This window comes from Phalacrocorax carbo, chromosome 9 (assembly GCF_963921805.1).
Source record: "Phalacrocorax carbo chromosome 9, bPhaCar2.1, whole genome shotgun sequence".
NCBI classification, from domain to species: Eukaryota; Metazoa; Chordata; class Aves; order Suliformes; family Phalacrocoracidae; genus Phalacrocorax; species Phalacrocorax carbo.
Genome location: NC_087521.1, coordinates 28,640,492 through 28,655,012, shown reverse-complemented (window position 1 = coordinate 28,655,012; position 14,521 = coordinate 28,640,492). Strand labels below are relative to the sequence as shown.

At 46.9% G+C, this 14,521-nt stretch overlaps 1 protein-coding gene across 4 annotated transcripts in view; it reads right to left on the bottom strand.

Moving 5' to 3' along the window:
* INF2 (inverted formin 2) overlaps positions 1-14,521 on the bottom strand; it is a 43,655-nt gene that overhangs the window by 8,614 nt on the left and 20,520 nt on the right. For 3 of the 4 annotated variants that reach the window (XM_064460887.1, XM_064460888.1, XM_064460889.1), the window contains exons 4-20: positions 13,470-13,629; positions 12,633-12,666; positions 11,432-11,573; positions 11,187-11,328; positions 9,744-10,670; positions 8,411-8,556; positions 8,262-8,323; positions 7,537-7,639; positions 7,367-7,452; positions 6,724-6,824; positions 5,354-5,424; positions 5,130-5,237; positions 4,058-4,128; positions 3,296-3,416; positions 2,589-2,753; positions 1,777-1,879; positions 783-941 (exon numbers count right to left, since the gene is read on the bottom strand). In XM_064460887.1, the coding sequence (XP_064316957.1) occupies positions 783-941; positions 1,777-1,879; positions 2,589-2,753; positions 3,296-3,416; positions 4,058-4,128; positions 5,130-5,237; positions 5,354-5,424; positions 6,724-6,824; positions 7,367-7,452; positions 7,537-7,639; positions 8,262-8,323; positions 8,411-8,556; positions 9,744-10,670; positions 11,187-11,328; positions 11,432-11,573; positions 12,633-12,666; positions 13,470-13,629 (2,701 nt within the window). Of the gene's footprint in view, positions 1-782; positions 942-1,776; positions 1,880-2,588; positions 2,754-3,295; positions 3,417-4,057; positions 4,129-5,129; positions 5,238-5,353; positions 5,425-6,723; positions 6,825-7,366; positions 7,453-7,536; positions 7,640-8,261; positions 8,324-8,410; positions 8,557-9,743; positions 10,671-11,186; positions 11,329-11,431; positions 11,574-12,628; positions 12,667-13,469; positions 13,630-14,521 lie in introns of those variants that run through there. The other variant, XM_064460890.1, reaches the window with a different exon arrangement.

Genomic DNA, 14,521 nt, shown 5'->3' with positions numbered 1-14,521 from the left:
AGGTGTTTATGTGTCCTTTCTGCCAACACACTGATTTCCATGCAAGTCCCTGGACTTGCAGGGGTGTCTGAAAGCCTAGAGCAGGAATTGGAAATCTGCCTGCAAGGTCCTGAACCAGCCGAGTCTGCTGGCTTGGCTGCATGGGGATGTCAAAACTGCCATCAGCCAGCCTAATCCTGCCCTTGCAAAGCAGGATTTAGGAGAGCAACAGTGCATAAGTCAGGCTCTACAGTAGGCCAACGTCCCTCGACTTATCTAACGTGCACTGACACTGAAGTCATAAGACCAAAGAAAAGGTAAACCCATGGGGCATCTCCTAACAATCACCTAAAGGTCTTGGGTCCTTCTGCAAGCAGGGGTTTCTGGTCTTTTTTTAAGGGCTGCTTTAGACTCCCAAATGTAGATTGAGACAGGGTGCAGCAGTCTCCAAGGCAGTGACAAGCTGTGCTACTGAGACTTGAAAGCATGGAGAGGACTCACGTGGGGATGACACCAGCGCCTCATTAGCATGGTACTGTGGCTGACCCAAGGGCCGTGCCTCTTCGAGGGTTTATCAGCATGGGTACAAGGCCATGCTGCTCCAAATTGCTGGTAATTCTGGGGCAGACCTGGCTGGTGTCAGCTCAGGGATCTCTGCTCTTCTCCACAGCATTGGCTGCAGAGCATCCTTAAATAAAATGCCCCAAATGTGAATACAAAGGCTTCTTGCTTGTGCGCTTGGCTCAGGCTCAGAGGCAGATGGGAATGAATAGCTGCAGGTACAGTCAGGTGTACGTCCTTACCAGACTGGCTCTCCTCCAGGCTCTCTGCAGGTGAGGTTTTAGGAATTGCATCCGACTCATGTCTGTTCTTTGTCTTTCTCAGCGTGAATCCTTTCCTTATGTCAGCCAGCAGCGCATCGATGATGCACACCTCCTCCTGCTTCACCACTCCCTTCTTAACTAGGATAGAGACAGATGGGTGTTAAATCTTCCCATGAGATGGGGCAGAAGGACACTTTGCAGTGATGCTTGGGGCAGGTAATGCTGTCCTGGTACAAGCAACCACTGGGCAAAAGGAAGGCACTGATGCCAGGCCTGGGAGCAGCCTGTGCTCCGTGCCTCTGGCAGCTGTGTGTCCTGGCTGAAGCCAAAGGGTCTACCCGAAAGCCTATGTGCTACAGGTTGGACCAGTGGCACTGATTATACTGAGACCTTGAAACACCTCCTGTGTGATATCCGTGTTGGTAGGAGGGCTTTTTTTGGGGGGGCTGGGGGAGTGGAGGGAAGGTGATCTTGATTTTTCTTTCCTCTCTGCTTCTTCCAATTGTACTTTCCAGCTGTGTCTTTCGTTTTCATCCAGAGAAAGGCAGATTTAAGTTATCGGCAAGATTTTTGGGGTATCAGGAGTCTCTGGTAAAGAGAGACTACTCAAGTGTATAAGAGGATTTTGGAGGGGGGGAGAAGCCAAATGTTTCTTGTTAGACTTGGGATTCAAAAGTTATGTTTAGAAACTGAAAAAGTTAACTGAAATGTTTCAATTTGATTTTTTTTTTTTCTGTTCAGTCAGAAAACCTAAAATTAACTTCTCTGCCCAGCTGCAACTGTGAAAAGACAATTTTTAGCTATGGCTATAAGACCTAAAAGCCTTTAGTCAGCCAGCACCTGGAAACCCACAAAATAAATTACTGCTACTGGTCCATTAAAGCAGGACCAGCAAAGAGCTCCGGTCAGCTCTCCCAGCCAATTTGGGATCGCAAGACCATCTCTCTTTTTTAAAGCCTGTTCAGATACTCACTGACTTTTCCATTTTCTCCCTTCTGTCTCTTCCCCTCTTCCTCTTCCAGCTGTTTCTTCCTCTTCTCTGCTTTGGCAGCTTGCTCCTTTCTGTCCTTGTTTTCCTGCAGCGAGGTAACAGGGACATAAGAAGGTTGGCTAAATGTCTGCTAGAAAAGTCAGTGAAAAGAAAGATGACCTGCAGATGGTTGCAAAGGAGGAAAAGAGATTCTGGCCTTATCCTGTGCAGTAAATAAAATGGGTATTGAGAATGGGCTGTCTTGCCGAGCGGGTGACAGGGACACCACTGGCTTGGCCAGGACTCTGCCACATCCCAGTAGGAGATGGCAGCAGTGATCTGCCTAACACAGCTACCTACCAGTGTGCAGATCTTCTGCCTGACCTTTAGTTGAAGTAAAAGTAGAAGGTACTGAAGCCACGGTTTCTTCTAAATTGGTGGCCTTTTACTATACATCCCCCTTCTGAGCCTGTCTGCTCAGGTTGGAGTAAAGGGGTAAGTTTTATAAGCCCATTCCTCTAAAATTTACGCACTTGACTCCAAAGCACCTTTGTGACTCTGCAGCTAAAGCTGCACTGAAATCACAAATCACCAGGGTCTGGGCCGGGGCAGGAGCACCTGCACTGCAAGAGGATGCAGTGGAGCAGAGATAAAACACCCCTTCCCCAGGTGACCTCATGCAAAGCGTGGAAAGGAAGGGGCTGTAACCAGCATCTTCCCCCACACCAGATTTGGGTGCCTGTCCCACCTGTCTGTAAGAGCAGAGGCATGCACCAGCACTAGGGATGCTCAGCACCATGCATGCAGATGCCAACCTTCAGGGCTCGGATAAACAGATCTCTGAAGGTCTTCATGGTGCTAAATATGTCCTCTAAGGACAATTTGCTTGGGTCTTCACAGAGATAGTTTGCAAGTTCTTCTCTCTTCCTTTCAATGGTTTCAAATTCTTCTTCCAGCTTTCTGGAGGCATCAATGCTATCCTGAAATGCATTTAATATACAGAGTAAAACACTATCCAGAGACCACTGAGTGAAGTGCACTTAAAGAAAAAAGGCTGTCAACATAAGAGCTTTGAGCAGGGCCCTGGTGTATAACTCCAGCAGAGCTTATGGCGTGGGAAGAAACTGAGATTTGCAGGTGATCTTTGCTCCTGGTGTCTGTGCTATTGCCAGTTTACAGGGATGGCTTGAGCAAGACATGGAAAACACAATGCAAAGCTTAATCCCAGGAGACGGGGTTTACTCTGGTGATCCACACAGAGGCTGTAGATCTTCACTCAAAGTGAGGAGTGACACAACAGAATGGAGAGAGCAGGTGGGGCAGGGGCCTCAGGTACCTAGGTTTGGGGTGGAGGTGGCAAATAAACACCAATGGGTTGTGTGGCATCACAGCCCATTTCCAAATCTGAGAGAATGTCTCAGCAATATTTTCCACCCTCTCATGAGCCTCCTCAGCTGCATATGTACCGTGTACTGCCTCTGTGTGTGTAATGGGGGAGATACAAGGGAGCTCCATTACTGACCTGGATAGGTTTCTCATACTGTTGTTTCACGTCGTCATTTGATGATAAGACCTTTCGCTGAAGCTCCTGCAGATTCTTTAAATTGGTACTGGACTCCGTGCGTATAATATCAAGATTAATTCTGAAATCACATAGAACCCCCCCATTAGTTGACACTCCGGTATCCTGCGCTGACTGAAGAGTGGACAAGTCTGAGCTGGCAGCTTGTTGATCCCTCTGCTTCCCACCACTTCACTGAACTGAAACCTGAGCTCTGAACTCTCTATACTGTCCAAACTCTTTATAGAAAATAGCTTCCCTCCACACCACTTAGGAAAAGGCTGCCAGGTCTACCTACAACTTTGTGTATTGAGTAAATGAATTCCAAAAAAAGTCCACCCTTTCAAAGGGCTGTTCTCCACCCTCAGAACTCGCCATTAGCTCACCTTCTGTGGTTGAAGGCACTTCAGAAATGCTTCTGGGTAGCTGCTCTTCACAAGCTCCTGCTACCACAAAGGCAGTGCAGGTTTGGAAGGGCCTGGGAGGTAACATTAACTAAATGCTCTGCAAATTTCAGCCCTAAGTATTGCCAGCTGTAGAAGAACTATTATATATTAAAGGGGTTTCAACATTCATCGACCAAATCTTTTGGTTAAAACTAAATAAGATGCCATCTTGTTAATGTGCTATACCAGCTGTGTGTGTCCTAATTTCTGGTACATTGTTGATGTGTATGGGATTTATTTTTGGTTTTAATTTGAAGGAAGTGACACACAATTTTACCCTGCTGCTTTTGAAACATATTCAAGATCCTTTGGCAGTTCCAGTAGGTCCGTGTGGCTGTTTTCTACTTCCTGAAGTGGAAAAGAGAAAGAAGTGTTATTTGCTGTGTGGCATGAGCTGAGAGAGGAAGCTGGGAGGAAGAGACAAAGGCAGAAATGCTCAGGAAGGACAACTGCACCACGTCCTGCTGCTACCCCTCCTCTGCAGTTTGCTTTGCCTCGCAGAGCTGAGCTGCATTCAAAACAGGACAGCATGTTCAGAGAGGAAGGGCATTGCTCCCTCTTGTATGTATAAAAACATACAAGAGGGTTGAATGTTGAGAAATACTCATAGTTCAAAGCAAAGCTGACCTGCTGCTGAGCTCTTCTTCTACCCTCTTCTGATACACCTACCCTTGACCATGGGAAGAGGCAGGACTGTGGTTTGATACAGTCTGGCACTTCCTGTGGTCCCAGGAGGGTATCAAAAGGGGTTGAATCTTAATTGCACAATTTACTTTCATAGCTCTGCTTGCTGAAGCTACTGCTAGCTAAAGCAGGGCTTGACCATGCATAACTGGAATGGAGAGACCTTGATGAATGAAGGTGGTAGAGCAGGGCATGGAGAAAAAAGGGAAAACCAGCATTGCAGGGAATAAGAAAGCCATGGGGGCTTGGAGAAAAGCACGGAAAGCTCGAGCATAGTCTGGTGAAAAAGGAAGAGGCCATGGAAAGGCAGAAGGGCTAAATAGATACGGACCAGCCAGGACAGCTTTGTTAGCCATGTGCTCTGTGGTTTGCAGCTGATGATGTGCAGATTGCACAAATATGAAAAAGGAAGTTCCAGCCATTGCAGGAAAGATGCTGGAGGAAAACAGAACAAGCCTTAAAATAAGGAGCTTCCTGAGTAGTGCCCACAAGCAGCCTCCTTGAGCCTAAGTGATTCAAATGCTCCCATCTTGTGACACTCTGTGGCTAGCTAGGGAGGATATGAATACAAGCATGTGGCATTAACTGAAAGTCGAGTAGGAGAAATGGTTCATCCATGATAAAATCCTCCCCCTTCACTATTGTCCAGGACTTGGCAGTGGTACCTCCAGAATATGGTGGAGCAGTGTGATGCGGGTTTGGTTTGCTTTGGTTTCTGTTAGTTTGAGTAAAGTGCTGATCTTAAACCCATCGGCATCGCCCGTGTGACTTCCCTACAAGACAGAAAAAAAGTAGATGTAACTCCTGTGCCCACCCAAATTACAATCCTAAAGGAATCATCCCCCCAGTCATTACAGTAAGTGGATGACAAGACAAAACAAGTCCTTACGTAGTTCAGAAAGTTTCCAACTTTGAGAATCAGTTGACAAAAGAGGGGCAGGCGATGACTGTTCAGAAGATCTGAAAAATATAAAGGGTTTTTAAACAAAAGCCGCTATTATACTAGAATGTTTCCTAAACTGCACTGAAACTGGGATTCTGAATTCCACGAAACCAAATGTGATATTTCAGCTTTGCAGCCCAATGACTCAACCTGCAGAGAAACTGATTCCACACAGATTCAATTCCTCAAGTTGTAAAAGTTTTGTTGACTTAGGTTTCTTTCTTTGCATCTGGTCTCTCATTCCTAATGGAAAATAACCTGGAGTTGGACCCTCCTCACTAACAGCCATCAACTCACTGCCTTCCTTGGAAGTACCCCAAATTACTCTGGTGTGGACAAGGGTAACTGGGCGGTAGTTTTAATCTTGCAGACTCCATTCAGCTGTGCAGTGAAGCCATTTCTGACAGCCCTGCGATTATCTGCCAGCTGCTAAAACCAGACATGCTCACCCTGTTCTTGGTCTCGCATGGTGAAGGAGATTATCAGGGCATGAAGGGTACAGTCCCTGTCCTTAAGACACAGTGCTGCAGTGGCGTGCTTTCTGAAGCACTCAGTTCTGAGGCACGAACAGCTCCAAAAGGGCAACTGGGCTGCTGGGAAGGCACTTTTTGGGGGAAGCTTCAATTTATCCCAGCAGGCAGCTGTAATGCCAGCTGGAGAAACCCCCAGCAGGAGTTGGGGGGAACTGGCTCTGGGACAGGTGGCACTTGACAGTGCCAAGAGGAGCTCTCAGTGGGGTGAGACCTGAGGTTTCTGCCACAGGAAGCCAAAACCTATTGCATAAGCTCTCCATGTACTCACAAAATTGGAGTATCAGGAATTTATAGCCCAAAATAACAAACTTTATCTTCTGGTTCCATTTATGGGCAGGGAAAAACTAAAGCATCACTACTTCCTGGGGGAATTTTGGGGTGTGCTTTTCTGGCAGCAGAGAAAATTGCTGTGTGAAGGTCTTAATGTAGCAAATAATGCCAGATGAATTAGCTGTAACGGGGCTGGCTCTGTTGTCTAAATTTGGCTTGAAAGAGCTGACAAGCTTCCAACGCTCCACCACTGAACGTGCTTCAGAGGACTACACCTGCTGCAGAAAGAGAGCTGAGAGCGAGGGAGAATGATCTCTGGTCCTATTAAGGGCTTTGACCATCACTGGAGATACCTAAAGCCGCATCCCGTATTCTGCAGTTGAACCAGTGAATAGACCACAGGGGAGTTTTTTGTGGGGTTGGGTAGTATCATTGCAGAGGTCCAGGGGAGTTTTGGGGGACTTAAAGGTTCCTGTCATAAATAAGCTCCAGAAATAAGGTCAGGTCATTTACCTTCGCAGGCTCTCCGGATGACTTCAGCTTTTGGCTGAATCATGTCCAGCACAACAGTGGTCTCTTCACAGATCAGCATACATTCAATGCGCAGCTGGTAGCTAAGGATGGAGATTGAGTCAAAGCTTAAAGCCACTGTGATCTTGGCCAGCACAGCAGCCCTCTTCCCACATCACCAGTAAGTCTGGCAACCCCACAACATCACTGTCAATCACAACCAAATCAAACCAGTGTCTGTGGCTTGTGGAGTGAGGTGAGGGGCTGCTGCTTCCCTTGGGGACCAGTGGGGGTATAGTTCCTGCTGATGCACTGTGATCAGCAAATTGAAGACTGACCACCGTGTGAGATACGGGTTCCCCTTTCTTAGCATTGCATCTGGGACTGCCTTTCAGTAAGTTATGGGACCCCTTGGGCAGGCCTGACCCTGGGTCTGGGCCAGCTTCTGCCACTTCAGAGGGAGAGGAGGTGCTGGAACAGCAGCAGCCCTTCAAGGGTAACAGGGAAAGGGACGGCTCAAAGATGGAAGGGGGAATCCACCAGCTATATCCATCAGTGTCTGTCTGTGAGGCTCCTATAAAGAAACTTAAACTTCCCAGAGTCCCAAGAAAAAGATCGGGCTAAAGTTCATGACCAACACCCTTACCTGGGAATCTGAAGGAGGAGGAGATAAAATTGATCTGCGTTTGCTAGTTTTGATTTATCTTCTTTGAAGGCCTTCAGGTTTTCTATCTAATGAGAAATAAAGAATTAAGGCTGTGGGACTGCACTGAGTGTTCAGCTCTGTAAATGAAGGGTACCATTTTCCCTCCTGACCTCATGCTTTTCAGGCAGCAGCTTCAGCAACTGCTTCAGAACCTCAACATCAAACTTGGTCCGGTCCCCATTCTGGACCATGGCAGCCACCTCTTCGTTGGAGCTGCAGGGAAGAGGCACAGAGTCAGCTGTCACCCAAAGACCCCTCTTCCACAATCACACGCTACTGAGACATGTATCTGTGCAAGTGCTCCATGCTTTCCCTGGTGAGAGCCACAATAATCCAAAAGGAAAGCTATGTCCCTATGATTAACTTAGAACCGGGACCTGGATCCCTGCTATGCCCCAATTTTTGTTTCTGGCCCTGGTCAAATGACTCAAGGTCAGAGATGAATGCTGCAACTCAGATCTCTCTCTGGGTCTTTGATTACCTTAAAAGAAAATTTATTTCTTAACTTCTCCATTGGCCCTGTTTTGAGGAGGAATTTGACCTCCAGAGGTGTCTCACAGCCTAAGCCACCCTAAAAGACTGCCACAACTTTATCTGTAACACAGAGATGTAATGCCTTTATCAACATATGGGGATATTGTACGTAAAAACAATTGAACTCCTAAACTCAGTATTTTAAAGACAGTGTAGGACAAAATGGGAAATGTTCAGATGTTTTAGTAACACAGACCACCAAAGTGCATTGGATAAAACAGATTTCATGAGGACCTTCCAGATACTATGCAAAACCTGCTCAAAGTTCAGTCAACCATCATGAAAACTGGCCATATCTTACCATTTAAATTGCTTCAAAAATATGTTCAAATTGAGACTCTTCTTGGAGTCCAAAAATGTGATCTTCATTAAAGAAAAAAAGAGATAGCTTGTATTAGATGAGCTGTCTGCAGTGATCTTTATTTGAAAGAATGAGAGGGACCTTCTCACCTCCTTCGGTTCTGCCTTCACTGGTGCAGCCGTTTTCTCCTTAACGGTTGGTTGTGGAAAGCAAAACAGCTGCTCTATGCTTGTGTAATTGGGCTCTATAGTTTCCTCGCTGCTGCTGCTCACTGAAGCCCACATTGAGTGACTTTCTGAAAAAAGAGAAGGTGTCAGACTGGCTACGGGGACAGCTGAAAGCTCCTGGCTTTTGGGGCAACGTGAACTGCTAGAAGGGACACTTCTCAGAATATGAATGAAATAAGAAAAGACATATTAGTCCTGGACAAATACTAATTATTTAGGAGGGACAAGTCCCACAAGCAGGATCCAAAGGGCCTGAAGAGTAATTAAACCGGGTGCTCTACCCCTAGATGTGCTGGTAAGGAGATACACCACTGGGCACATCCCTCCCTATACACCTGCATTTCTCCTCCACAGTAGGCAAACTGGATCAGCATGAAAAGGCCTTCATCCATTTCTTTCCTAGCCCCATGGCTGATATATTATTTTTGCTCCCTTGCATGCTAGCTGAGGGATTGGCCACAACGTGGCCATTCTCTGACTGTGAACTTCCTCCATTTTTCACTTTATAATCAAGCCTCCTTGTATAATGCTGGCTATAGGACTGCTTGAATTAATTCCCACTGCATTTTCTTAAGCATATTTTTAAAAAAATCACCCAAATGTGCCTGCAAAAGTCTCTACTGAAATAATCCCAACAATTAACTGCCTCTGTGATTGAAAATATGTCTTATTTAGACTTCACCTATGCCAACTTTCATGCAGTGGATGCCTTGCTTGTCTAGGACAAAGCTGACATTGCCTGTCCTGGCTTCTTCTCACATTTCATGCTTCTCTTTGGATCCGCTAGGACAGGGAAATGTAATCCAAAAATCAAGAGAGAAGTCAATGATTCGCACGGGTCTCCAATTCTTTCAATGTCCTTGACGTGATCCTTACCTGCACTCTTACTCATGACTTTAATATACCCAGATGAAAGTATAGATGATCTGCAGAATGAAAGTCTGGGGAACTCAGATCAGAGCCTATTGAGAACTCAAGTCTAAGGCAGGTCATGGTGGATTAGGGAAACATTCCCATCCCTCCCCCTTCTTTTAATTTCAAAGTATTTTAGTTACAAACAAGCTATTCCAAACTACTGATTTAGTTAGAATGGTTATTATATCAGTAGTTTAATACCATATTTATTTATTTAAGCTCTGCAGGTCAGAAGGGGAAGTTCTGTATCTAAATGGAGGCAACCACATTTGGCAAAATCAAAGATAGTGTTTTCTCTTTTGTGTCACCCCTAAAGCAGCAGCGACTTTATGACACCTACCTCGCACCACATTGGAGGGCAGCTTCTGCCAGTTCAGCTTCTTCATTCTCAACGTTGGTGTCTTCACTGTCTTGCGTGGAGGCCTGCCCAGGCCAAGAGGGCAGCTGAATTGGGAGGCCACCACAGTTTCTATATGATCTCCTGCCATGCCAGGCAGGAGGGGTGGAGGGGGAGGGATGCCCCCCATGCCAGGCAATGGGGGAGGAGGGGGAGGGATGCCCCCCATGCCAGGCAATGGGGGAGGAGGGGGAGGGATGCCCCCCATGCCAGGCAATGGGGGAGGAGGGGGAGGGATGCCCCCCATGCCAGGCAATGGGGGAGGAGGGGGAGGGATGCCCCCCATGCCAGGCAATGGGGGAGGAGGGGGAGGGATGCCCCCCATGCCAGGCAATGGGGGAGGAGGGGGAGGGATGCCCCCCATGCCAGGCAATGGGGGAGGAGGGGGAGGGATGCCCCCCATGCCAGGCAATGAGGGTGGAGGGGGAGGGATGCCCCCCATGCCAGGCAATGAGGGTGGGGGAGGAGGGATGCCAGGGAGTAGAGGAGCTGGAGGTGCATTCATCATGGGGGATGTGGGGATCACGGCTGTGGTGCCAGAAGGCGGGGGTGGAGGTGGTGGGGGTGGAGGTGCTGGGGCAGGAGCACTGTTGGGTGGAGGGTTAGAGGTCTCCAGCAAAGCAGAGCAGGCTGTGAGCTGGGAGGACGAGATCTTTTCATTGGCAGGTGGCCCTGAGGGAGGTGCTTGTGCCTTGGAGGGGTTTGATGATCCCACTGGGCTCTGAGCTGCACGTGCACATGGCTCTGTCTCAGCCTGGATGCCTCCATTCGCAATCCCAGACAGCCGGTTTTCAGCTCGCTTTTGCTTGTTTGGATGTTTCTTGATAGATAACAGCCTCTCGATGACTTCTTCAACTGTGTTACCTTGGACTAGAGAAATGGGTTGGGGTCAGAGAAGGGATGGGGCCCAAAGGTTGCTTCACGCTATTCAACCCTTGCCAAGCAGCAGATCTGGAGCCATAGAGCCCGTTCCCTGGAGTCACTTTAGACAACTGCACTTTTAGCTTCCAGGCAATTTCCTTCCTGTTGTCCTGACCCATAAACACTGTTTTGAGCATGCCTGCCAGCAAGACTAGCCAGCACCAGTGAGGACAGATTCCCCCTGACTCCCATGACCCAAAGCTCAGGGCCTAACCACCAGAGCAAGACTGTGAATCCCAAGACCACTGCTAAACATGGGCAGCGCTCACTGGCATCTGCATGTCTGGGGCTTTGCTTCAAGTCTCAACCCTGTGCAGCAGGTGTAGCTTTGTCCCAGCTTCTGTTCAGCTCTTAGCAAGTCCGATAGATTATTTCTTGTACATTTGGGAAGGACTTTTGTGGGCATTGGATGGGATGAGGAAAACAAGAGGGGAGCGCAAGGCTGGATGGATACGTCATTCTTACTGTCATTCGCGAGCAATAGGGCTCTGTTCACTACAGCGTCCAAGGACTCCCACAGAAGGAGGCTGGAGTCATGAGATGGTTCCAAGTGCAGCAGGCTCTGAAGGATGGACAGTAGCTGGATGGAGACTGGAGAGCGGCTCACCTGGAAGGCAGGGCAGTTTTCCGTCACAGCAAAGCTGGTTCCAGGCAAAGTGTGTTAACTTTGCCGTTGCATGACTTTGCGCCCCATGTGAGGGCCTACTTACTTTATTGAAGAGAGATGAAAAGACCTCATGATGATCATTCATGTTTATCCCATCACATATCTTTAATAATTCCTCATCATCTTCTATCTTGAACTCCTCAAATGTATCACACTGGATAAGCAGATCCTCCTCCTCTATGTCTCTGCAATATTACAGCATTCATTTTCACTGCAGAGCCCTCCACTGATTTTCAGATGATTGTTTTTGTGTAAATGGATTCTACCTCTTTGCCTCTCAGGTTCAACCAGTTGGTGTTGAAAGTATCCAACCCTACCTTATTTATGAAGGATCAAATGCCATCAGTGCATCTTTTCTTAAACTGACTGTACCTCCTTCTACATTTGACACATACAAATGTATGGGACTTTTCATGGCGTAACCTGACCCAGCATATGCTTTGTATTGACTTCTTGGAGTTGTAAAAACAGAGTGGTATTTCTACCTTTTTGTAACTGGGCCACCTTATTTTTTTTAAGTCAAGACAAATTGAAAATATTCCAGTGATGTTTCTGTTTGAAAAACTTCCTTCTCTGTTACTCAAAATAGGATTTAAAAAATCCCGAACACTCTAAAGACAACTTTCTTAGTACTCTTGAGACCACTCAGTGCAGGAACTCTACCCTTGCTAGTTGTCAGTATAGAAAGATCATGTCTACTCTAATTTTTATGGGGTTGAATGGAGCAATTCCAGTTACATGGATAACTGCAACTCACGTATAATGCATTCTAGAATTTATCACGGGTGTTTCTGACAGAACATAATTTTTAAGTTAAGAAACTGCAGACAGGTATGTCCAGATATGCATTAGTAAAGCGTCTTAGCTGTGTGCTTCTGGGACCAACACCAGCAGTGAAGGGGTTTGGATACAGCAAGCTGCTCAGTGAGCACACAGCATCACTTCAGGTTCAGTCTGAAACGCAGCCTCAACAAGGACATCGCTGAGCCTTGCTCCACCTGTGCCCAGAGCCTCTGTCAATGCCACCTGCACCAACAACTGTCCCTGTGACACTGTGGCTGGCGAGAGCATCTTAACACTGGCCGAACGCCTCTGGTTCCTGTGTAACGGGTGCACACTAGTGTGGTCCACTCCACCCACATACACTTCACTTCATACCACAGAAGGCTGATAAGCATTAAGTTTCCATAGCTATATTACTGTGAATCTCATTTATAAAAGAAAATTTAAACAGTGATCCTTACCTTAGCTTGTCTAAAATATCCAACAGCTGAAGCCCTGGGAGAACAAAAACAGATATATTGGCATTATGACCTACCTGGCACTGATCTATTATGATCTTTATATAATGTTATGCTCATAAACACTTTTTGCAGGGAGAAAAAGTGAAAAAATCTTCAGATGGATCTGTCAAAGCAGGTAGGGTGATCTAGTAAATCAAGAGACCCAAGGTACACGTGTCTGCAGCTGAGTGAACCACTGCAGCATCCCCCTGGAGTTACTGAGGGACACAGGCACTTCTAGGGCATGAGTCACCTCATTCTGAGTTAGACATCTATAAATCAGTCAGATGAATGGTGCAGTCAAATGTCCCTTGCTCTCCACAGAGAGAAACGGAGCCCAGGCTCACCAGCTTGGATGCGCGCATTACATGAGGTGAATCCTAACAAAAGTACCTAGGACCCTGGTATTCAAGCAGTTGGAAAGTTATTTCTGAATCACAGGGCAGCTTCTGTGGCTCAGCTGAGCAGACACAGGGCAAAGGAACCTTCTCTCTCTTATGGGGAGTTGCAACATATGGAAATCTAGCTACATAAGGTGGTTGGTTATAGAAATGCATTGAAGTGCTGCTGGGATTCTAGAAAAGATCAAAACTATGTGAAAGCAGCAAATTTTAAAAAATGTGGTTACAGAAAAGTTGTTGAAGAGAATAGAGACCAAAGGAAAAAAAAGAGTCTACCTTTAATATTTGCAGTTTTGCTCCCCAGCCCTCTTTAGTCACCTTATGGATACATCTGAAAATAAAACTGTTTGGGAACTGATTTTCTCTGGAGAAAGTTAGATGCAACAAATATCCTTACCTATGAACTCATTTCTGATTTGTGTCCTTGTTCTTAGCTCTTCTTTCCCCAGTATGATGGCATTGATAGCACTCAGCAGCGTCACCATGTACGGCACGTTATCTGTGTTGGAGAGCTCATTCATTATGACGCTGAACCGATACTGCTGGTTCTTCACGCTCTGTTAATAACACAAGTAATATTTCCATTCAGACAGTTCAGAAACGTCTACCACTTTGGTGCAGGCTCTCAGATGGAATTAACATCTTAAAACCTCTCAGTTTATCCCACTGTGCACACGACAGGAAGACACAGGTAACAGCAGCACTCCTCCGCTACAGAGCGGGGTCTGGTTGGCAGAGAAAGTCAGTGAAACTGCTCTTGGATCCCTTTACGCATTCTGAGGACTGATGCTCATACCTGAGCTCGTGGCCAGTGAAACCCAGGGGTGTGGCACCATCTATTTTGTTAATCTGGTAGTGCTTTTCCTGCCAGAAGGAACCTTGTGGTTGGCAGCTGTCTGTCCAGACAAGTCACCGAGCAGCACCACGGACTTATGCTGACCAGGCCAAATTTCCTGCCGTCCTGGTTTCAGCTGGGATAGAGTTAAATTTCTTCGTAGTAGCTAGTATGGGACTATGTTTTGGATTTTTGGTGGAAACAGCGGTGATAATGTGGAGATGTTTTGGCTGTTGCTAAGTAGCGCTTACACCGGTCAAGGACGTTTTCAGCTCCCCGTGCTCTGCCGGGCGCACAAGGAGCTGGGAGGGGGCACGGCCCGGACAGCTGACCCAAACTGACCAACGGGATATTCCATACCATATGACATCATGCCCAGCATATAAAGCTGGGGGAAGAAGGAGGAAGGGGGAGACATTTGGAGTGATGGCGTTTGTCTTCCCAAGTAACCGTTACACGTGATGGAGCCCTGATTTCCTGGAGATGGCTGAGCACCCGCCTGCCCACGGGAAGGAGTGAATGAATGCCTTGTTTTGCTTTGCTTGTGTGTGCTTTACCTATTAAACTGTCTTTATCTCAACCTATGAATTGTCTCATTTTTACTCTTCTGATTC